At 41.7% G+C, this 25,066-nt stretch overlaps 1 protein-coding gene across 1 annotated transcript in view; it reads left to right on the plus strand.

Moving 5' to 3' along the window:
* The window catches only part of KIAA2012 (KIAA2012 ortholog), a 120,365-nt gene that overhangs the window by 83,920 nt on the left and 11,379 nt on the right, over positions 1-25,066 (plus strand). The window contains 2 exon segments of the mRNA XM_081581929.1: positions 18,755-18,845; positions 21,758-21,923. Coding sequence (XP_081438055.1) covers positions 18,755-18,845; positions 21,758-21,923 — 257 coding nt within the window.

The raw sequence follows: 25,066 nt of genomic DNA on the forward strand, positions 1-25,066 counted from the left end.
CTTTTTCTAGCTAATATCTTTTGCTATTTTTTTCAAATGACACTCCCCTCCCAAAATTAATTTTAATATTCATTATAATTTTTATACTCATTTTTAAAAATTTCATTGCTTCTGAATATCAGACAATAAAATATTACAGTAGCCTGATCCCTTTGTTCAGTCAAACTTTTAAGCAAGGTTTCTGCTGACCTAGGTCTCCTGCCATCTCCATTTTAAAAGCTGAGTAACAATAGCCAGGGAAATGTGTTCCGGTCTTCAGATCTTCCATATCGTAAATTGTATATCCAGATCGTGAACACTGATGAGGCTCCAAGGTCTTGGCCAAGTGCAGTGGAGGTTTTACGCAGCACAGAACATGGCCAAATCTAAGCAATGACCAAGTCAGTCAAAACAGATTTCCTGGGAGGGACAGGCCCCGGCTGAGTTCCATAAAGGTTACTCAGACAGTCTTTAACCCAGTGAAATATCACCACAGAAAATTAAAGAAAGCATTTGCCTGTCCCGAATGATAAATGCTAATGTTCAAAAAGGATTTCAAATCTTTGAAGGGAAAAAAAGGAGGGAGTGCCAAGGAATTTTTTTTAACTATTTAAGGATCAGTTTTCCCCTCATAGGTCTTACAACTAATTGTCAGGATTTTTTTCCTCCTCTAAATTAAGTAGTGAGCTGCAAGATTAACTATAAGCAACGAGCCAGGGCCACAACCAGTGAGAATACCCTGAGTCTTGGACTTGCTTAGAACACAGCATGCAAGTTTTCACAAGACAGGTCAAATCAGCAGCCCCCAAATCAGAGAGGCCTTGGGAAACAGCTCTTATTTTAAATATGAAACTTTTCTTTCTACCTCTCTTTCTCACCCCCAAAGTCCAAGGAAAGAATAAAATTTCCATTCTTTTTTTTTCTTTTTGGCCGTACTGGGCCTTCACTGTGTGTGGACTTTCTCTAGTTACGGTACACAGGCTTCTCATTGTGGTGCCTTCTCTTGTAGCTTAGCAAGACCTTTAGTAGTTGTAGCAGAGGGACTCAATAATTGTGACTTTCGGGCCCTAGAGCATACAGGTTTCAGTAATTGCAGCACGTGGGCTCAGAGGTTGTGGTGCATGGGTTTAGTCGCTCCTCTGCATGTGGAATCTTCCCAGACCAGGGATCGAATCCGTTTCCCCTACATAGGCAGGAAGATTCTTATCCACTGGACCACCAGGGAAGTCCAAAATTTCCATTCTTCTTTCAATTCTTGTTTATTTCCTAGGCCAACTGCTCTCAAACTTCAGTGTGCCTCAGAACCACCTGGAAGACTTGTAAAAATAAAGATGTCTGGGCCTCCAGAGTTTCTGACTCACTAGATATGGGCCAAGATCATAGCATTTACAATTTTATCAAGTTCCTCAGTGATTCTGAGGCTAGCGGTCCAGGGACTACACTTTGAGAACCACAATCTTGGGCCTTGCTTCGAGGATTTCTCTCTCTGAATTTAACAGTGACTCAGTTTAATCTGTTCTTTTGGACATAATGGGAGTATGAACATTGGAGGGCTCTGTTTAGGCAGCGTCACAATGATCAAGAGCATCTATTATTGGGAATTCCCTGGTGGTCCAGCGGTTGGGACCTTGGGCCATGGGCCTGTGTTCAATTCCTGGTCAGGGAACTAGGATCCTGCAAGTCTCACAGTACAGCCAAAAGAAAAAAGAGCACCAATTATCAAATCTGAGTCCATGGGTTCAAATCCTGGTTCCACCACTTACTAACTGTGCAGCCTTGAGTAAGTTACTAACCTTCTCTGGGTATCTTTTCTCTTCATCTGTAAAACGGGGATACTAATAGTACTTCTCTTGTGGGGTGGTTGTGACATACAGGAGTTAATACATATAGTGTGCTTGCAAGAATGCCCAGCACACAGTGAGTACTCACTGAAGGTTAGACACTAGTCTACTTTTTATATACCTTATTTTAGTAGCCCTATCAGGAAAGACTTGTTCGCAGTTTAACATGATGTAACATAATGATTTACTTACTTTCCAAATCTGTCTCATTTGCAGGGAGGCAGGGTGGGGTTACTGGCTCTCAGGGACTGACTGAGTCCTCTGTGAGAGTCCTTCTTCTGCTGAGGTCCAGGGCCAGGTAGCAGACCCAGTCTGAATGAGGTCATGTTGCAGTAGTGGCAGAACCCCTGGGAATGTGGCAGACCTTAAAATAGTCTCAGGAGCTTTGAAAGATCTGGAGAGCCCTGCATGAGTGCAGGGGTTCCCCAGTGACTAGCCTGAAACAACACAGGGTAGGAGACAAAAGGCAGATCTGGCAGAAAGCCTTAGAGGCCAACCATTTCTATTCTACCAGGAAAAAAGGCTCAGAGCATCATTGCTCTGTCATGCAAGAGACAGACGTGCAGTAGTTAGGATGTTGCTTCTAACAAAGACCAAAATAAAGTGACTTCAAACAAGAGGGAAGGTTTATTTCTTTTTCGGGGAAGGGTCCGAGCTGGCAGGCGGGGGGTGGGACAGCTCCACTCCACCTGGCTGTCCAGGGACCCAGGCTCCTTCTTATCCTCTCTCTGGCACTCCATTTGCTGTCACCCCTGTCTGCCTGATCAGACCTGGCTCAGCTTCCCCCTCACCCTGCAGGACAAGGGAGGGAAAGGCCCAGCTGCCTTGTAAGAGCCTAATTTAGGAATCGCACCTCTTCCACCTCTGCTCATATTCCGCTGGCTTACCTGGCTAGTAAGTAATGCTCAAAATTCTCCAAGCCAGGCTTCAGCAATACATGAACCGTGAACTTCCAGATGTTCAAGCTGGTTTTAGAAAAGGCAGAGGAACCAGAGATCAAATTGCCAACATCTGCTGGATCATCAAAAAAGCAAAAGAGTTCCAGAAAAACATCTATTTCTGCTTTATTGACTATGCCAAAGCCTTTGACTGTGTGGATCACAATAAACTGTGGAAAATTCTGAAAGAGATGGGAATAGCAGACCACCTGACCCGTCTCTTGAGAAACCTGTATGCAGGTCAGGAAGCAACAGTTAGAACTGGACATGGAACAACAGACTGGTTCCAAATGGGAAAAGGAGTACATCAAGGCTGTATATTGGCACCTTGCTTATTTAACTTATATGCAGAGTACATCATGAGAAACACTGGGCTGGAAGAAATACAAGCTGGAATCAAGATTGCCGGGAGAAATATCAATAACCTCAGATATGCAGACGACACCACCCTTATGGTAGAAAGCAAAGAAGAACTAAAGAGCCTCTTGATGAGGGTGAAAGAAGAGAGTGAAAAAGTTGGCTTGAAGCTCAACGTTCGGAAAACTAACATCATGGCATCTGGTCCCATCACTTCACGGGAAATAGATGGGGAAACAGTGGAAACAGTGTCAGACTTTGTTTTTTGGGGCTCCAAAATCACTGCTGATGGTGATTGCAGCCATGAAATTAAAAGATGCTTACTCCTTGGAAGGAAGGTTATGACCAAACTAGATAGCATATTTAAAAGCAGAGACATTACTTTGCCAACAAAGGTCTGTCTAGTCAAGGCTATGGTTTTTTTCCAGTGGTCACGTATGGATGTGAGAGTTGGACGGTGAAGAAAGCTGAGCACCGAAGAATTGATGCTTTTGAACTATGGTGTTGGAGAAGACTCTTGAGAGTCCCTTGGAGTTCAAGGAGATCCAACCAATCCATCCTAAAGATCAGTCCTGGGTGTTCACTGGAAGGACTGATGTTGAAGCTGAAACTCCAATACTTTGGCCACCTCATGTGAAGAGTTGACTCATTGGATAGGACCCTGATGCTGAGAAGGATAGGGGGCAGGAGGAGAAGGGGACGACAGAGGATGAGATGGTTGGATGGCATCACCGACTCAATAGACATGGATTTGGGTAAGCTCTGGGAGTTGGTGATGGACAGGGAGGCCTAGCGTGCTGCGATTCATGGGGTCGCAAAGAGTCAGACGCGACTGAGCGACTGAACTACCTGGCTACAAGTGAGGTTGGAGGATGAAATATCTTGCCGTGTGTTCATGTGTCAAGCTAAAATGTGAGGGGGTCTGCCACCCAAACACAGGGCAGAATGGACATTAGGTGGGACTTAGCATCTCTGCCCACGTGGGTAGATGGCTCTGTCTGGCAGATGCTACCACTTCCCTACCTCGTGGACTCAGAGTCACCATGGCAGGCCATTTCTCTCTTCCTTTTTTTTTTTTTTTTTGGCCGTGCCACATGGCATGTGGAATCCTAGTTCCCCAACTAGGGATTGAACCCATGCCCCCTGCTTTAGAATCTCAGAATCCCAGTCCCTGGATCACCAGGGAAATTCCATTTCTCTCTCTGGTGCAGACACCATTCATGTTTTAGCCACCTCCTCTGTTACTGGCCTGAGAAGAGGAGCTTGGTTATCCCTGTTTCCCATTGGTCTTTACAGCGTCAAAGGGAAAGCTAAAAATTATGATGCATTTGAGAATTTGCCTGATAACTTTCAAAAGCGCAGAGACTTCAGTGAGGCTACAGTGCTCTCATTTCCACCAACCCCGGTAGGAACTGCCGAAGGAGCCAGACTCCCTTCTTTGAAAATGAGCCCCTTATTAGGGAGCGGCCAACACCAGCTGCTCTCCATCGCCCTCTCTATCATTTGATGACGCTGCCACTTCCCCCAGACCACTGAAGTCTAATCCAATTTCACACATACTTATTGCTGCTGCTGTTGCTGCTAAGTCGCTTCAGTCGTGTCCAACTCTGCGTGACCCCACAGACGGCAGCCTACCAGGCTCCTCTGTCCCTGGGATTCTCCAGGCAAGAACACTGGAGTGGGTTGCCATTTCCTTCTCCGACATACTTACTGGGCAACCACTAAGTACCACTTTATAGCCCACATGTTAGGTATGTTTCTTGAAGGCAAGGCTGTGCATTATTTAGCCAGGCCTAGCAGATGTTCCATAGATTAATCAGTCCAGTGAATGGAGGAATGAGTGCCTGAGCATTCAGGAGATTCAAAGATGAGAAACCAAGGTTCCTACCCTTAAGAGCTTACAGGGAAGAGTCAACTTTGGGCTTGGCATACTTGCTGTGAAGAAACAGTGTCTGCAGGGGTTAGTAAGGTCCAAGTCCCCCAGAAGGACTGCACTTACATACCCATAGCCACCAGTCAGGACCTGCATCTGCACTGAAGACACAGAAGCAGCCAATAGGGGTGACCAATAAGGAGGAGCCAGTGAGGAGGACCTGGCCCCACTGGCTTCTGTGTGAAGCTATAGGCATGCCCTATAGCTGGCATGCCTTCATTAACCCAACAGTCTGGTCTAACTAATGGCTAGTGCACTAAGTAGTTACATCATAGTAGAGCTGGCCTGTCTAGCCCTGGTTTTTGTGAGACTCACTGGCCTAGACCCTTTCTAGCTAGAACCTGGGACTTGTTTGAAATCTGGGCAGAATTTGGGGTCTCCTCCCAGACTTTGCTGTTGTTCAGCTGCTTAGTCCTGTCCGACTCTTTGCGATCCCATGAACTGTAGCACAACAGGCTTCCCTGTCCTTCACCATCTCCCGGAGCTTGCTCAAACTCATGTCCATTGAGTCAGTGATGCCATCCAACTATATCATCCTCTGTCGTCCCCTTCTCCTCCTGCCTTCAATCTTCCCCAGCATCAGGGTCTTTTCTAATGAGTCGGATCTTTGAATCAGGTGGCCAAATTATTGGAACTTTAGTTTCAGCATCAGTCCTTCCAATGAACATTCAGGGTTGATTTCCTTTAGGATTAAAATCCACCTGGGACTTGTTAGAAATCTAGGCAGAATCTGGGGTCTCCACCCAGGCCTACCTGTGCCTTAACAGGATCTTCAAGCGCTTCATGTGCCCATTATTATTTCAGAAACCCTGGAATAGCCTCATGGAGGACACTGAGTTTCAGATTCGAAAGATATGGGTTCAGTTACCAATTCTGCCTTTGATTAGGCCCCAGGGCCTAGAGAAGATCACTTCCCTGGGCTGTAGGTTCCTTTCCCTTAAACCAAGGAGGGGGGCTGGATAATCTCTCAGGCTCAGCCGTGTCCCACCCTCACCCTCTCTGCATCTGTGAGTCACCAGGGCTGGTGATAAGTGATAAGCAGCAGAGCCAGCACTGGGGCTGGACCTCCTTCGCGAGCTCTTTCCACCACACCCACTCCCGGGGAAAGCCAACTGCCATTCAACACATAAAGCTCTGCCGCCCAGTCAACCTTGGGTGGGCCCTGACCAAGAGAGTCTGGGAGGAGACCAGCAGCTCCTGTGCTGCACAAGGAGCCCAGGCTCAGCCACAGCAGCCGGTGAGTGAGAGCCCAGCGGGTCAAGAATGAGAATACTGGCTTCACCACGGTCCTCCTGTACCAGTGGGAGGCAGCCAGGAACCTGCTGGCTTCCAGGCTTTGACTTCCTCCCTCATCAGGAAATAACAAGGCTGACCTTTCAATCTCTACTGCTCATTTCCTATGACTTGGTGATCTTGGGATTGTTTCTGTTAAGGCCAAGAGTGGAAGTCTCAGTATTACCACCAAGAAGCTCCAGAGTTCAGACCCCAGATTTGGGCCTTCTTGAGTCTTCAAGCACTCACTACACAAATGGGAATTTCCTTCATTTACTTAGCAACCATTTGCTGATCCCCTGCTAATTGCCATGCCCTCCATGACTGGATAAGACACATTCTTTATGGAATACCCACTCTGATAGAGGAGCCAGACAGGTATAAGCATGGTTCAAACCATCTGTGTCTTCAATGTATTTAGCACTCCAAGAGAGCACAGGAAGGACAACTGATGCAGACCAACATGGGAGAGGCAGGGAAAAGTCAGGGAGGGCTGCCTGGAGGAGGTGATGCCAGACATGCTGGAAGGAGTTTACTGAACCCAGAGTGCATTCACCCATTTGCAATGAAGCCAGTGAGACAGGGGCAGCAGTTCACCCTCACTGTGTGCCAGGCATCAGACTAAGCATTTTCTGCAAACTGCTTCATTTAATTGTTATAACATTCCTGTAAAGAAGGAGCTCTTATTATTTTCATTTTGCCAGATGGGAAAACTGAGGCACAGCGAGGTTAAGAAACATGTCCTTGCTCACAGAGCTGGGCAGAGGCAAGGCTGCAGACTCCATCTGTAGAGATCAATTCTCCTGGTTGTTAACAGTTACCAAAAGGAACGTTTGCAGACCCTGAGTGCTGGCAGGTTGGGGGGAGAAAGCGGAAAGGTCAAAGGGAAATGGAGAAGAAATGCTTCACACACACACCCAGGAGAAATCAGAACGAAGAGAATCTTCAGGCAGGTTATCCAAGAGAAAAAAAAGAGTGTGGCAAATTGGGGAGAGGGAGGAGAGGCCAGAAGGGCCCAGCAGCGGCTGTCTCTGCCTCCCAGTGGGTGGTGGCTTCTCTGGTCCCCGCCCCGCCGCCCACCGGCGGCTCCAGGACCTCCAGCGCCGCCAGCACGAGGCCATCCCCACCTGTCATTCCTGACCTCCTTGCAGCGAGGCCAGGACTGCAGGCTCGGCTGGCGCCTGAGGGTCCGTGCTCCGGGCCTCCTGGGCCTCCTGTGTCGGCTTTGTCTTCTCCCAGCGATGGTGTGTGATGTCTCTCCCTGCCGGGACCTCCTGCAGATCCCAGGCCTGGATGAACACCCTCAGAGCCAGACGGTCTCAAAATCTGCCCAACAGGCCGACTTAGACTCTAGGAAGAAGGTGGGAGGCAGGCAAATGAGCAACACCCTGACGTGCCAGCCAAACAGTATAAACTTTGCCATTTATAAAGTTTATCTTTTGGCTAGCTTTCGGAACATCGTCACTTGGGTATAGAAAAGGGAAGGAATGTTTGACACTTCCTCTGAAGCAGATCACTTTACAAGCTGCTTTTTTTTTTCTTTTGGTACTTTCATCTCATTTTATCCTCACCATATCCTCACCATAAAGCACCGTTTGAGATAAGGTGCTTTATCCCTGTTTCACAGAGGAGGCAAATGAGGCAAACTAGCCAATGGTCACACAGCTGGTAAGTGAAGGAGCTGAGCCGTGAACCCAGGTTCTATACTCCAAGCCCCTGGCTCTTTAAAAGCGGTGAAAGCCATCCATGTGTTTCTGATTAGGAAATAATTACAAGGTCGGAGAAACACCAAAAATTATGGCAGCATTTTTTTTTTTAAGCCAGCATGAAACTTGGAGATTATTTAGAATCTCTATTGTAGGTAAAGGAACTTGAGGACTAAAAGCCAAGAGAATCATGCAAAACCATGGCTAATAATGAAAACTGAGGTAACCCGAGTCTGTCTCAACTCAGTGTCCCTGGGTGTTTCATTTAGTTTAGATCAATTTAGTTTGGTTTTGAAGGTGTTTCCTCAGGAGCAGTTCCTGACTCCAGGAATAAACAGCTCCAAAAGGAACAAGAATAATGACTACCCAATCTGTGCCAAGCAGTGAAGCAGCCAGTGATGCAAAGTTTCTCTTAAAGCTGGGGACAAAATAGGGAGACCAGAAGGATGTGCCCAGGAGGTGAGGCACTGCTCCTGTGCCAGCATCCATAGCCTGGAAGGTGGTACCCAATGCAAAAGGGTGGCCTCACAATGTGGGTCTCGGCTCCTCACTCCCAGAATTGCTCTGCCTTGGTCTGCACAGTCTGCCTACACTGCCAGGCTCTGCTGTCTGGAGCCCTAGCACTGGGTTCAGCATAGTCTGCTAGCTCTTAGCAGCCTAGATGACCTACACACTCTATCACTCCTTTACTTTTCCTTCTGGAAAGGATTTCAAAGTTCTCCTCTATGGTGGGAAGTGATGCATCCTTAAGACCATTTCTGGCTCACTCCACTCAGCCCAGGATGGAAACCCCCCAGAATCCCAGAATACAGCTATTGCCCCTTGATCCTGAAAATTCTCTTCAGCTCCCAGGAAGTAAAGCTTATTTCTAACTTGATACCCAAATTCATCAAAACCAAAAAGAAGTTGAAACTAGAGACAAGAACAGCATAAGAAAGAAAATTTATAGACCAGTCTCCCTGGTATATGTGTATCCAAACACACCACAACTGAATTCAGTTTACCCCAGGAACTAAAAGTGGTCTAACACTCAAAAATCCGTGTCTGTACTTAGGATCATCTCAATAGATGCAAAAGGAAAAATCAATTTATAAAATTCACTCACTCATGACTTAAAATGATCAAACTAGGAATGAAAGAGGAATACCTGATTTTGTTAGAGTAGTTTACATCACACTTGAATGGTAGAACTTCTGAAGCAGCCTCATTAGAGGCAAGACTAGGATAAGGACGCCCTCTATCACTGCTGCTCTTTCACCATCGCACCAGTACAGTAGAGAAAGCAAAATAAAGGAAACACAAGAGGATAGAGAGGAGGAAATAACACTGCCATTATTCTCAGGCAATAGTACTACTTAGGTAAAAAATCTGACGGCCTCTATAGACAGGCTATCAAAAGACAAACAAAACTCAGCAAGATTACTAAATATAGTTGTTCAGTCTTAAGTTGTGTCTGACTCCTTGCAGCCCATGGCCTGCAGCACACCAAGCCTCCCTGCCCTTCACTGTCTCTCTGAGTTTGCTCAAACTTATGTCCGCTGAGTCAATGATGCCATCCAACCATCTCATCCTCTGTCACCCCCTTCTCCTCCTGCCCTCAATCTTTCCCTAACTATAGATCAATATACAAAAATCGATTGTGGGAAAAATTAGTGTTTGCAAAATAAAGTACAATTTATAATTTTAAAATAATTCTTATTATAGAAAACCTCAAACATACACAAAAACGGACAGGACAGTGAGTCTCATGTACCCATCTCCTGGCCAATACTGTTCACCCATATTCCCAATCCCTTCTTCCCTCCCATAGTATTTGAAACCAGTTCCAGGCTCATACCATTTTACTCATATACATGTGAGTGCATATCTCTAAATGACAAAAAAAGACTCTTTGACATAACCATAATACCACTGTTGTATCTAAAAATTAGAACTATTCTTTAATATAATTGGATATCCAATCAGTTTTTTCAACATCTTAACTGTCTCCAAATTATTATAATTGTTTTTTATTTTGTTTGTGGTTGGTTAATATGACTTTTTTTGGTTGACACATGGCTTTATAGGTTTTCCTCATTTATTTTTTTTCCCTCCCTCATTTAGTTTATTTTTAGGAAATTGGGTCATTTGCCTGTAGAGTTTCCCACAATCTAAATTTTGCTGATTGTATTCTCATGGTATAGTTTTCCATGATTCTCTGTCTTCTGTATTTTCTGTGAATTAGTACTTAGCTCTAGAGACTTGATCAGATTCAGGTTTGGTTTTTCCATTTGACAAGACGACTTCACAGAGGAGGGCATTGTGTTCTTGTTCTTCTCTTGGGAAGCATGATGTTTGCCGGGCTCATCACGATGCTTGCAGCTGCAGATCCATTAATTCATTAGAGGTTATGAAATAGTAATATTGAAATCCTATCATACTTTCTTCATTTATTACTTGGGAAACTCCTACCAGAATTTTTTTCCTTCTACTGTTTAGTTGTCTAGTGGTACTGATTATATAGGAAGGCAGGATAAATGTAATTTTAAGACATATATAATATGTATGTATTTTATATTAATATACATATATAATAATTATAATATAAAATATTGTATACATCCTATGTATATAGAATATGCACATATATATATATTCTAGCAATAAATCAATAAATCTAAAAAAAGTATTAGACTTTCAGGAAGAAATTATAAATTTTATTAAATTAACTAAAAGGCCTAAATAAATATAACATTCTGTATAATGCTATATATAATATTCATAGATTTGAAGGTGACAGTTCTCCCTAAATGTATCTATTAATTCAATGAAACTTCATTTTTAAAACTCCCCAGTAGGGTTTTTGGTGGAAGTTGATCCCAAAATTTATAAAGAAGGGCCAAAAATAGCCAATACAAGTTTGAAGAAAAGCAAAGAGGAAGAGTTTGCCAGTCAAATATCAAAAATTACTTTAAGGTTGTATGATGTTGACTTAGGGATGGAGAGAATAAAGAATCTAGAAATAAATGTACCCATATATAGAAATGATATGTGGAAAAGTATTATAAAACAGTGGGGAAAGCACAAACTATTATTCACTATATAATTTTGAGATAACTGGTTATCGAATTTTTATTCCTTACTTCACAAAGTATCAGATGTATTCAGGATCTAAGTGTGAAAAGCAAAATTCTTAAGACTTTAGAAGAAAATATACAAGAATATCTTTATGAATTCAAGAAAGGGAAAATTTTCCTACACATGATTCAAAATACAAACCAAAAAGAAAATTATTGACAAACCCAACTATATTAGAATTGAAGTTTTTGACATGTTACAGTTAAAAAAACAAATACAGAAGACAATATCTGTAGTGCATTTAACCAACAAAGTATTAGTACCCCAAATGCACCAAAAACTGCTACTAATAGAGAATGAAAAAGAAAATGAACCCATTGAAAAATGGGCTGTTGTGTTTTTTTTGTTTATTGTTTTTTTAGGAGGGGGAACCTAAATAAATAACCATTTATTTATTAGTCAAACTTGCTAATCAGGAAAAATCAAATTAAAACAAAAAGAGATATCATTTCATATAAATCAGATTAGCAAAACAATTTTCAGTCTCTAAACACTCATTATTGATAAAGGTATGGAGTTTTAGAAACTCGGAGCAATTTGGAAATACCCAATAATACCCAATAAATTGAATGGATGGACAGAGGATGAGATGGTTGGATGGCATCACCAACTCGATGGACATGAGTTTGAGCAAGCTCCAGGAGTTGGTGATGGACAGGGAAGCCTGGCATGCTTCAGTCCATGGGGTCACAAAGAGTCGGTTACAACTGAGCAACTGAACTGAACTGAATAAATTGAAGATGCATATACTCCGCAACCCAACAAGTCCATTCCTAGATATACCTTAGAGAAACTCACATATAAACAGTTACTCACTCAAGAAGGTTCATTGCAGCATTGTTTGTAATCACCAAAAAAAAACAAAAACCTGGAAATAAAACAGCCATCAACAGCAAAATGGATAAATAAATTGTGGTAGGTTTATACAATGGAATGGGCTTCTTTGTGGCTCAAACAGTAAAGAATCTGCCTGCAATGCAGGAGACCGGGCTTCTGTCCCTGGGTCAGGAAGATCCCCTGGAGAAGGGAATGGCAACCCACACCAGTATTCTTGCCTGGAAAATTCCAAGGACAGAGGAGCCTGGGGTCACAAAGAGTTGGACACAACTGAGCAAGTAACCCCATACAATGGAACAGGGCTTCCAAGGTGGCACTAATGATAAAGCAATGCAGGAGACATAAGAGACATGGGTTCGATCCCTGGGTTGGGAAAATCCCCTGGAGAAGAGCATGGCAACCACTCCAGTAATCTTGCCTGGAGAATCCCATGGACAGAGGAGCCTGGTGGGCTAGAGTCCATAAGGTCACACAGAGTCAGACACAACTGAAGTGACTTAGCACGCACATATACAATGGAATAAGATACAGCAACTTAAAATAAATGAATGGAAACTATGTGTATTCATAGGGATTAATCTCAAAAACGTGGACTTCTCAGGTAGCTCAGAAGTAAAGAATCCACCTGCCAAGCAGAAGACATGGCTTCAATCCCTGGGTTGGGAAGATCCCCTGGAGAAGGAAATGACAATACATTCCTGTATTCTTGCCTAGGAAATACCATGGACAGAGGAGCCTGGCAGGCTACAGTCCATGGGGTGATAAAACAGTAGAACATGACTTAGTGACTAAACAACAATAACAATCTCAAAGACAAAATGATAAGCAAAATAAAGCAGGTTGCATAAGTGATATAATACTATTGATACAAAGTTTTAATATGTAAAATAACATTATCTGTTGTTTATAGGTGCATTTATATGTGGTAAAGATATAAAAATAAACATAAGGACTGTGTCAATCAGTCCCCAGATCTCACTTGCAGTCAATACACCAGTACTACCCAGTGTAGCTCTACTGGTTGTTAATATCTGGAAGTACTGTTAGTGTGTGCAATCAGTGTGTCCAACTCTTTGCCACCGCATGGACTGGGGCCTGCCAGGCTCCTCTGTCCCTGGGATTCTCTAGGCAAGAATACTGGAGTGGGTTGCCATTTCCTCCTCCAGGGGATCTTCCCAACCCAGGGATCGAACCCACGTCTCCTGTGACTCCTGCATTGGCAGGCAGACTCTACCACTGAGCCACCTGGGAGAGACCTGTGTAGGAGAGGAAAAACTTTTCTTCTACTCTTTGAGGCCCTAGCTGGGCCTGAAAATTAAAATGACAAAGACAGACTAATAAGAGAAAAGCACACAAATTTATTTGATATAAGCTTTATGTTACACAGGAGGTTTTATAAAGAAATAAGGACCCGAAGAAGTGGTTAAGCCTGAGCATTTTTTTAACTAGGTTTGATGAAGAGTGAAAAGTTGTGGGAAAATGTGATAGGACAAAGGGGTAAGTGCAAAGGGTAATCAAGTAGGGGAAAGAGGGCAAGGCTTGTTTGTTTGCGCTCCTCTCAGAGTCCCTCTGTCTTCAGAGATAAGGGTGCTCCCTTCCTCCAGGTATTGAGTTGGCCAAAAAGTTTGTTTGAGTTTTTCCATTACATCTTACAGAAAAACCCAAACAAACTTTTTGGCCAAAACAATAGAACCTACCTCTTACATGAGTAGCAGGTCTGATAATTTGCACTCCCCTTTCTCCGGTTCCTTCAGCTTAAAGTAGTCAATATGCCAAGGTGCAGTGTTTTGGGGGTAGCATGTTCTGAACACAGTCAGTTGATAAATACCAAATTTAAGGGCTTCCATGGTGGTTCAGTGGTAAAGAATCTGCCTATAACACAGGAGATGGGGGTTCAATCCCTGGGTTGGGAAGACCCCCTGGAGAAAGAAATGGCAGCTTACTCCCGTATCCCTGCCAGGATAATCCCATGGACAGAGGAGCCTGGCGGGCTATAGTCTATGGGGTCACAAAGAGTTGGACATGACTTAGTGACCCCTCTGGGGAGAGAGTGAGGGAAATAGGATTTTATGTAATACAATAAAGTCTTAGATGATATCTGAATTGTTTTATCTCTTCAGAAAAAAATGTGCATCAAATATGGCAAAATGTTAAGATTTCACAAAGGTAGGTGGTAAGTAAGTACATGGGTAATCATTATATAGTAGTTTTTCTATGCTATTTTAGATTTTTTTAAAACAGTTAAAATTGTAGGTTATTAGTCAAAGTACTGACTTGGTTTATTCCAACACTTCCTAAATATAAGGTTGTTTTACTAGAAAAACAAAACAAAACACCCTTCTATGGTCCACATCACAGCAACAGGATTTCAATTCTAATCCAAACCGTGAAATCACACCAGTTGTAAAACCTCAGCTTTTGGTCAATACAAACGCGCCCTCTGCTGGTCATATAGTGCTTTGTCCCAAATTTCAAAACAGTGGTGAAGAGCAGTGAAATCCGTTCCATGAGACAGATTTTACTGAGCCCGCCAAGTTAGGGAAAGAAACCGTCACAGAATTCCTCTTAATCACAAAAATACTTAAATCAGCTCCCACTCTCTATTAATATTTACTAGTTATCCAAGACAAAATAAATTCCGGGTACCAGCCCAATCAACCTTTCCAGTTTCCTCAGCAACCTCATACATTGACAATTCTGTCCCCACTCCAAAGTCTGGAGGTTGACGTATGAGACAGTAGATGCCATCCCTAACATTTGGGAATAGCAGAAAGGAACCCAAGTTCCTCTGCATGGCAGTGTGGACACCACTGAAAAATGAGTAAATAAACTATTACTAGTATTCTTGCCTGGAAAATCCCATGGACGGAGGAACCTGGTAGGCTGCAGTCCATGGGGTCGCAGACACGACTGCGACTTCACTTTCACTTTTCACTTTCATGCATTGGAGAAGGAAATGGCAACCCACTCCAGTGTTCTTGCCTGGAGAGTCCCAGGGACGGTGGAGCCTGGTGGGCTGCCGTCTATGCGGTCGCACAGAGTTGGACACGACTGAAGCGACTTAGCAGAAGCAGGGAATTAAGGGAATAATGCTGATGGGATAACAGGTAAATTTTTTCTTTTCAAATCTTTTTTTGAAATTACCAGTTCAGTTGCTCAGTTGTGTCCAAGTCTTTGCAACCCCATGGACTGCAGCACACCAACCTTCCCTGTCCATCACCAACTCCTGGAGTTTACTCAAACTCATGTCCATTGAGTCAGTGATGCCATCCAACCATCTCATCCTCTGCCATCCCCTTCTCCTCCTGCCTTCAATCTTTCCCAGCATCAGCATCTTTTCCAATGAGTCAGTTCTTCATATCAGGTAGCCAAACTATTGGAGTTTCAGCTTCAGCATCAGTCCTTCCAATGAATACTGAGGACTGATTTCCTTTAGGATGGACTGATTGGATCTCCTTGCAGTCCAAGGGACTCTCAAGAGTCTTCTCCAACACCACGGTTCAAAAGCATCATTCTTCGACGCTCAGCTTTCTTTATGGTCCAACTCTTACATCCATACATGACTACTGAAAAAACCATAGCTTTGACTCCACAGACCTTTGTTAGCAAAGTAATAACGTCTCTGCTTTTTAATATGCTGTCTACGTTGATCATAGCTTTTCTTCCAAGGAGCAAGCAACTTCTAATTTAATGGATGCAGTCACCATCTGCACTGATTTTGGAGCCCCCAAAAATAAAGTCTCTCACTGTTTCCATTGTTTCCCCATCTATCTGCCATGAAGTGATGGGACCGGATGCCATGATCTTAGTTTTCTGAATGTTGAGTTTTAAGCCATCTTTTTCACTCTTCTCTTTCACTTTCATCAAGAGGCTCTTTGAAGTTATGATATCTTTAAATAAACAAAATTGAGGAAAAATCAATTAATTCATGCAAGAATCTACTGTTCAAAGAGAGAGGGGATTGAATATTAGAGTCTCCCTTTCGAAAAGTTTTTTTTAACTTTTTAAATTATTTCATTTTTCTTTGTTTTACTTTGTGCTAGTATCCATCTTCCCCACTAAAATTTAAGCTTCCTGAGACCAGGGTGTATATCCATCCTACTCACCACTATATTCCTAGCACCTAATATAATGACCATCATGTAGCAGGTATTTAATAAACATAGGATAAATGAAGGAATGAATAACCATTTCTTTGGCATGTAAATTGGTACAAATTTTCTGGGAAGCAATTCAGCAATAGACATTTTACCCTTAAGACTGTACATTCTTCGATAGTAATAGATGTGGACAAAGAATTAAGTCCTTTGGTAAACAGAAACATTTCTTATAAGCATATACTATATAAAGTACATTTTAGTTATAAAAATTCAAAACAACTTGAATTTTAAAAGCTACATGTTTGGTAAGTCAATTATGGTATCCATATGATGAAATGCCATGCTGGTATTAAAATCATTTTTAGAATATTTAATGACATGGGAGATTCTAATAACATAAAAGTAGATTTGAATTATATGTATTATTTTATTATTAAAAATATGAGTATATATTTACTATATATGCATGAAAGTATATACACCAAAATATTTGCTGTAGTTGTAGGTAGGTAAAGGGATCATGAGTCAGGGTTTTTTGGGTTTTGGGGGTTTTGTTGTTGTGGTGGTGGGTTCTTTTTTCTTTTTTTGGTTCTTGTTTTTAGCAGGTGCCAGCACTGTTTTAAACACTTTATTTGTATTAATATATCTTAACTTTGTTAATATAACTTAACTTTGTTAAGCTTTTTAAGAAGGCTTATAATAAATTATACCTATTTAAATTGTACAATTAGATAAATTATCTTTAAGTGTTAAATATTGCTATTTTTCTATAAAGATTTTAATGCAATCAACTTCACTTTTCCTTAGATTTTAATTATGTATAATTGTTTGGTAGAATATAAAATTATTCAACCATCAATATTCTTCTATTCAGTTCAGTTCAGTCACTCAGTCGTGTCCAACTCTTTGCAACCCCATGAACCGCAGCATGCCAGGCCTCCCTGTGCATCACCAGCTCCCGGAGTCCACCCAAACCCAGGTATAGAAACGTTAAATATTGCTATGACTTGAAGGGGCAGCATCTAGTTTTCTGGAGATATAATTGACATATAACATTGTAATTAGTTTAAGAGATACCACATAACGTTGTGATACATATTGCAAAATGGTTACCACAGTTAACATCAGTCAGCACACATAGTTACTTTTTTTTCTTGTGATGAGAACTCAAGATCTACTAGGTAAGTTCTGATACAATGTCTATACTCATGAAACTCACCACAGTCAAGACAAAACATTTCATCTTTTCCAAAGGATTCTTCTGCCTCCAGTCTCTAACACCAATCTCTCTCATTTCCAAATCAATCTGCTTTCTGTCACTATAGACTGGTTTTCAGTTTCTAGGATTTATATAAATGGAAGCATACCATATATACCATTCTTTGGTTGCTTTTACTCCACATAATTCTTTTGAGATTCATCCATATTGTTGAGTGTGTCAATACTTCCTTTCTATTTGCTATTGAGTAGTATTGCATTGTATGTATATACTAGCATTTTATCCATTCACCTGTTGATGGGTATGTTGGTTGTTGCAAGTTTTTGACTACTGCAAATAAAGTTTCTATGACCATTTGTGTATAAGTACTTATGTGGACATATGCTTTCATCCTTTTTGAGTAAAATACCTAGAAGTATAATGGTTGGATGATATGGTATATTTAATATTTAATTTTTCAAGAAACAGTCAAACTGTTTTCCTAAGTGATTATACCATTTTACATTCTAACCAACAGTGAATGAGCATTCCAATTCCTCTGGATCTTTGTTAATTCTCAGCATAGTCAGTCTTTTTAGTCATTCTAATAATGATGTATTGATGGGGAGGGTTCTTATTTATACTTGTGTTTTCCTATTTTCTCCAATGAAATATATCTTTTATAATTAAAAATTGTTTAAAGTAACTGAAATAAAAAGTATCCTAGACTAATATGAAGTCGGTCTGGAGCCTCTTCTCATTCTAAAAATTACCCAGTATGGTCTTCAGAGAACCCAGCAATAGCTGTGTAGCCTGCATAAGCCTTCCTCAAAATATAACAATTTTTTATTCAATTTTCTTTTCAATGTTATAACCATGCTGGGGTTTTAAGAAAAAATTTAAACACATAAACCTCTTTAACATATTATTTCCTCTTTCTGTTTTCTCTTCCAGCTTTTATTCATCTACACACATATTTTATAGAGCTTTAACACACAATTCTATAGTTTATTATTTTTTACTTGTTATATCGTATTTTTCATACTGATTTATCTTTTCAACCATAATTTTAAATGTCAAAATAATGCATTGCAAATTTCCCATTGTTTGGCTGTTTCTAATTTTTTATTATTGATGATGTTGTAATGAACAACTTTGTACAAAAAGCTTGTTTCTTCTTTTAAATTATTTCCTTATGATAATACCCAGAAGTGAGATTCCTGATCAAAGACAAGAACGTTTTTCTAGATCTTGATATGTACTGTCACATCGCTTTCCCAATGGGGCTTACTGATTTTAATATCACTTGCCATGTGTCAGCTCTAGTTTCTGCAGCATTTGCAAATTTCCTAGGTATAACATAGCATATTGTTCTAATTGGCATGCTGTTGACTGCTTACCAGGTAGATGTTTTCTTGTGTCTGGGATCACTGCCTGCTGTCCTTTGCTGATTCAGGATGCTCTTTGTCTTCGCAGACCCAGTGCCGAGGAATATGACCCTTGACCCTCTTTGTGCTTCCCTGGCTGAACACATGCAGACCCCTGAGGCAGATACTGTCCAAAAGGTGTAAGTATCCAAAGCCATCCTAACATGGACTTCTCAACTTTTGTTTTTCTTTGCTTTTAATGAACTTCATTTCTGTTTTTTTTCTAAGCGACATGAAGATTCTCAGCTAACCAACCACAGGCTCAGGCAGCCAGAATTAAATTACTGGCTAAGAAACAAAGATTTGGGGGAAGGATTATATTGTGATGTGTTTCCTACTTAAACCTGTTCTTTGGCTGGGTGGGTAAGAAGCAAAGTTGAACTCTAAACTATGTGGAAGACACTGTCTCCGTTTTTCCACATGTCTGAGCTCTGTAGCCACACCCAGAAAGCAGAGGTCTGTCAACTCAACCCTGGTTTCTCCTCTCAGCATTCACTCAGCCCTGGGTAAAATCAATAATACCATTAATACTAATACTAATTGCTAACATGTATTAAGTGCTTCCTACATGCTGACTATGGGCTAACTATGAGCTCATCTGCCAGCAGCTCAGCCAGTCAGGCTTAGTCGCTTGACCTAAGCTCTGTTTGGCAGTAGCAGCTGGAATGACAGCCTCTTGTGACCTCCCATGAGCCTCAGTGACTTGCAAATCTGCCCTCACCTGCCTCGTGGTATAAGGATTCCCTCCTGGGTCAAAAAAAGGCTGGGTGTTGCCTGGGAATAAAGAAGGACGAGCACTTGGATGGTGAGGCAGCTATCTGTAGAATTCCACTTTTTAACTTTTGTATTTCATCTTCTCTAAAATGGATTTAAATTGCTTATAATAACAACCCCCCCCTTGCCGCCCATCCACCAAAAAAAAAAAAAAAGACTAGCTAATACAAAAAAAAATTTTTTTTTTAATCTGGAGGAAAAGAAAAAAGAATATCAACAATCTCCAATAAGTGATTAAAGTTCAGACTTTCAAAAAACAGAGAAAACTGAAAAATAGAAAACTTCAGACTTTCAGACTGAATGTGAAAGCAAAAAAAGCCAAAAAGGAGCAACACAATCAGGTTTTGTGCTTCTCATTTGCAGCATGCTTATTCCTCAGGGGAAATAAAGGTTTTCCTACCACTAAATTCTAAAGGATACTTCTGTGGGTTTTTATAGAGTGACACTGAATGATTTAAAGACTCATATATTTATAGGAAATTCCATTTACTTCATTCAACAAGTATTTCTCAAGTTTCTATAGTAAGGCTCTGTACTAGCCCAGCACAGTAAATATAATACTGATTTAGCTAAAACATAACATATTCAGGACCAGGCCTGGCACCACAGTAGCTGCTACTGCAGCCGTTACTGAATCCACGTGGCTCTGTTGTAGTGACATTTTTACCTGGAGGACACAAGTCAGTTGCCCTCCAGGCACATGGTCCGTGACAGCGGTTCTACACAGGATTATACTCATACAGCGATGACCTTTGGTGGCTGAATTTGATCAAGAATAGAATTCAGAGGGTGTAAAAAAATGGATATATAGGTTCATGTTCTGATGACAATCTTTCTTAAAGGTCATTTTTTCTTCAACTAAGCCACTGATAAACTTCAGCCTGAGAGAACCCCAAAAGTGAAGGCCAAACTTTCTAATCTCCTTTATTCAGGGATGTGTTGAGAAAAAGAGGGCTGACCAAGTGGGCAAAATGCCCGCCACAGCGCAGTGCCTGGCAGAACACAGTTGTTCAATCAGTGTTTGTTCATTTTCCCTCTTCCTTGTTCACTAGAGTTTTTCTTTTTCTTTTTAATTGAAGTATAGTTGATTTACGATGATGTTGAATGGTTTGCTTGGAAATGACTCGAGCTCATTCTGTCACTTTTGAGGTTGTACCAAAGTACTGCATTTTGAACTTTTTGTTGTCTCTCTGAAATAGCACCATATACCTCTGAAAGTGAAAGTCACTCAGTCGTGTCTGACTCTTTGTGACCCCATGGGCTATATAGTTTATGGAATTCTCCAGGCCAAAATACTAGAGTGGGTAGACTTTCCCTTCTCCAGGGGAATCTTCCCAACCCAGGAATCAAATCCAGGTCTCCTGCATTGCAAGCGGATTCTTTACCAAATGAGTCTATGAAGGCTATTTCTTCTAAGGCATTCTTGCCCACAGTAGTAGATATAATGGTCATCTGAATTAAATTCACCCATTCCCATCCATTTTAGTTCACTGAGTCCTAAGATGTCGATGTTCAATCTTACCATCTGCTGCTTGACCATGTCCAGTTTACCTTGATTCACAGACTTAACTGGAGAAGGAAATGGCAATCCACTCCAGTGTTCTTGCCTGGAGAATCCCAGGGACGGCAGAGCCTGGTGGTCTGCCGCCTATGGGGTCGCACAGAGTCAGACACGACTGAAGTGACTTAGCAGCAGCAGCAGCACAGACTTAGCATTCCAGGTTCCTATGCAATATTGTTCTTTACAACATTAGACACATTCACAACTGAGGATTGTTTCCACTTTGGCCCGGCCACTTCCTTCTTTCTGGAGCTACTAGCAATTGCCCTCTGCTATCCCCCATAGCATATCAGACACCTTCCAACCTGGAGGTCTTATCTTGGTCATATCTTTTGCCTTTTCAAACTGTTCATGAGGTTCTCTAGGCAAGTATACTGGAGTGGGTTGCCATTTCCTTCTCCTGTGGACCACATTTTGTCAGAACCTCCACTATGACCCCTCTGTCTTGGGTGGCCCTGCATGGCATGGCTCATGGCTTCATTGAGTTATGCAAGCCCCTTCGCCACGACAAGGGTATGATCTAGTTTCAGGTGAACAGCAAAGTGATTCAATTATACATAACTTTTTTTCTGGTTCTTTTCCATTGTAGGCTATAACAAGGTATTGTCTATAGTTCCCTGTGCTATACAGCAAACTCTCTTGCTTATTTTACATATAGTGGTGTGTATACTTGAGTTTTTCTTTAGTTTGGTCCTGCTGTTTTGCTTTTTTTCAAAGGGGCAAAGATTATAATGTGCACCATTGGCATGGAGGACTTCCAGGACATGGGCCTGACTCACCAGAGGAGCTGGATCCTATAGACACATCTTTTCTTCCAAGAGGAAAAGAAGGGAAGACTGAGCCAAGGCTGTTCAACCAGCAGACATCAAACAACATCAGTAACGTGAGTGTAAACACCCATGTAGGTGCTTGGTCCAAAACCCCACCCGGAAGGTGCTCCCATCAAGGTTGCCGTGTCCAGTTGTATAGGCTGCTTACTAGACAAGGGCACCTGCAAAGGGGGGCAGTGAGAGCTCAAATCCACTCGTGGTTCACTCACCATGCCCTGCATCCCAGTAATGGGTTGTATCTTTCTGAAGCATGGGGTACCCTTTTCTAATTTCTACAAAGGTACTAAAAGGAAGCTTGTTAATGAATAACAAAAGACAATCCTTTCATGTTTATGCTCCAGAAGTTACAGGCATGTCTCTCATTTTATTGTGCTTCACTTTATTGGCTTCACAGATACTGTGATTTTACAGATTGAGAGTTCAAGCAAGTCTATCAGCACCATTTTTTCCAACAGCATTTGCTCATTTCATGTCTCTGTGTCACATTTTGATAATTTTTGAAACATTTCAAGCTTTTTCATTATTATTTTATTTGTTTTGGTGATATGTGATCAATTCAGTTCAGTCGCTCAGTTGTGTCCAACTCTTTGTGACCCCATGGACTGCATGCAGCACGCCAGGCTTCCCTGTCCATCACCAACTCTCGGAGCTTGTTCATACTCATGTCCATTGAGTCGGTGATGCCATCCAACTATCTCATCCTCTGTCGTCCCCTTCTCCTCTTGTCTTCAATCTTTCCCAGCATCAGGGTCTTTTCCAATGAGTTAGTTCTTCACATCAGGTAGCCAAAGTACTGGAGCTTCAGCTTCAGCATCAGTCCTTCCAATGAATATTCAGGACTGATCTCCTTTAGGATGGACTGATTGGATCTCCTTGCAGTCCAAGGGACTCCCAAGAGTCTTCTATAACACCACAGTTCAAAAGCATCAATCCTTTGGCACTCAGCTTTCTTTATGGTCCAACTCTCACATCCATATATGACTACTGGAAAAAACCACAGCTTTGACTAGACACACCTTTGTTGGCAAAGCAATGTCCCTGCTTTTTAATACGCTGTCTAGGTTGGTCATAGCTTTTCTTTCAAGGAGCAAGTGTCTTTTAATTTCATGGCTGCAGTCACCATCTGCAGTGATTCTGGAGCCCCAAAAAATAAAGTCTCTCACTGTTTCCATTGTTTCCCCATCTATTTGCCAAGAAGTGATGAGACTGGATGCCATGGTTTCAGTTTTCTGAATGATGAGTTTTAAGCCAAATTTTTCACTCTCCTCTTTCATTTTCATCAAGAGGCTCTTTAGTTCTTCACTTTCTGCCATAAGGGTGGTGTCATCTGTGTATCTGAGGTTATTGATATTGATACTGAGGTGTGATCAGTGAGTGATATTTGATGTTACCATTGTTTTGGGGTATCATGAACCATACCCATATGAGATGGTGAACTGAATCAATAAATATGTGTGTTCTGACTGCTCCACTAACCAGCCATTTCCTCTGTTCCTTTCCTCAAGCCTCTCCCCCACCCCCATTCTCTGAGACACGACAACATTGAAATCAGGCCAGTTGATAACCCTGCAGGGGCCTGTAAGTGTTCAAGTAAAAGGAAACGTCTCATGTGTTCACAACAGCGAACAACAACTCATGTTTCCCAATTTAAATCAAAAGCTAGAAATGGTTAATGAGGAAGCCACGTGGAAAGCTAAGAGGGGCCAAAAAGCTTGGCCTCTTGCACCAAATAGTTATCCAAGTTATGACTGCAAAGGAAAAGTTCTTGAAGGAAATTAAAAGTGCTACTCCAGTGAACACATGAATGGTAAGAAAACAAAACGGGCTTATTGCTGATATGGAGAAGGTTTAAGCAGTCTGGATGGAAGATCAAACCAGCCACAACATTCCCATAAGCCAAAGCCTAATCCAGAGCAAGGTCTTAACTTTCTTCAATTCTATGAAGGCTCAGAGAGGTGAAGAAGCTGCAGAAGAATTTGAAGTGAGTAAATGTTGGTTCATAAGGTTTAAGGCATGAAGCCATCTCCATAATATTCAAGTGCAAAGTGAGGCAGCAAGTTATCCAGAAGCTCTAGTTAAGATAATTAATGAAGGTGGCTACTCTAAACAACAGATCTTCAATGTTGATGAACAGCCTTATGTTGAAAGAAGATGCCATCTTGGACTTTCAGAGCTGGAGAGACGTCAATGCCTGGCATCAAAGCTTCAAAGGACAGGCTGACATCATGTTAGGGGCTAATGCAGCTGGTGACATAAAGTTGAAACTCGTACTCATTTACCATTCCAGAAATCCTAGGGCCCTTAAGATTTATGCTAAATATATTCTGCCTGTGTTCTGTATGTAGAACAACAAAGCCTGGATGACAGCTTATCTGTTAGCAACGTGTTTTACTGAGTATTTTAAGCCCACTGTTGAGACCTACTGCTCAGAAAAAAGATCCCTTTCAAAATATTACTGCTCATTGACAATCAACTAGCCAGCCAAGAGCTCTAATGGAGATGGACAAGATTAGGCTTGTCTTCATGCCTGCTAACACAACATTCTGTAGCCCACATATCAAGGGGTCATTTTGACTTTCAATTCTTATTTTTTAACAAATACACCTTTTAAGACTATAGCTGCCATATTTAGTGATTCTTTGGATGGATCTGGGTAAAGTCAATTGAGAACCTTCTGAAAAGAATTCACCATCCTAGATGCCATTAAGAACATTTGTGGGGAATTCCCTGGTTGTCCAGTGGCTAGGACTCAGCACTTTTACTGCTGCAGCCCAGGTTCAATCCCTGGTAGGGGACCTAAGATCCCACCTGCCTGTGACATGGCAAAAAAAGAAAAAGAGATTACGATTTGTTGAAGGCTCAGATGATAGTTAACAGTTTTTTTGCAATATAGCATTTTCAAATTCAGGTATGCACACTGTTTTTTTAGACATAATGCTACTGCACACTTAATAGACTACATAAGTAAACATAATTTTCATATGCCCTGGGAAACAAAATATTCATGTGACGTGCTTTATTTCCAGTATTCACACTGTTGGGGTGGTCTACAACCAAACCCACACTATCTCTGAGGTATGTTTGTGCAAGGGTTTTTGGAGCTCTGTGTCAGAGGCTAGGTTCAAAGACCAAACATATATTTCTTATGTTGTCACAATATTACAGGTACTGAGGGGGTAGTCATGGCCTGACTGTG

Source organism: Giraffa tippelskirchi, chromosome 3 (genome assembly GCF_054371585.1).
Source record: "Giraffa tippelskirchi isolate mGirTip1 chromosome 3, T2T-mGirTip1v1.2.pri, whole genome shotgun sequence".
Taxonomy (NCBI): domain Eukaryota; kingdom Metazoa; phylum Chordata; class Mammalia; order Artiodactyla; family Giraffidae; genus Giraffa; species Giraffa tippelskirchi.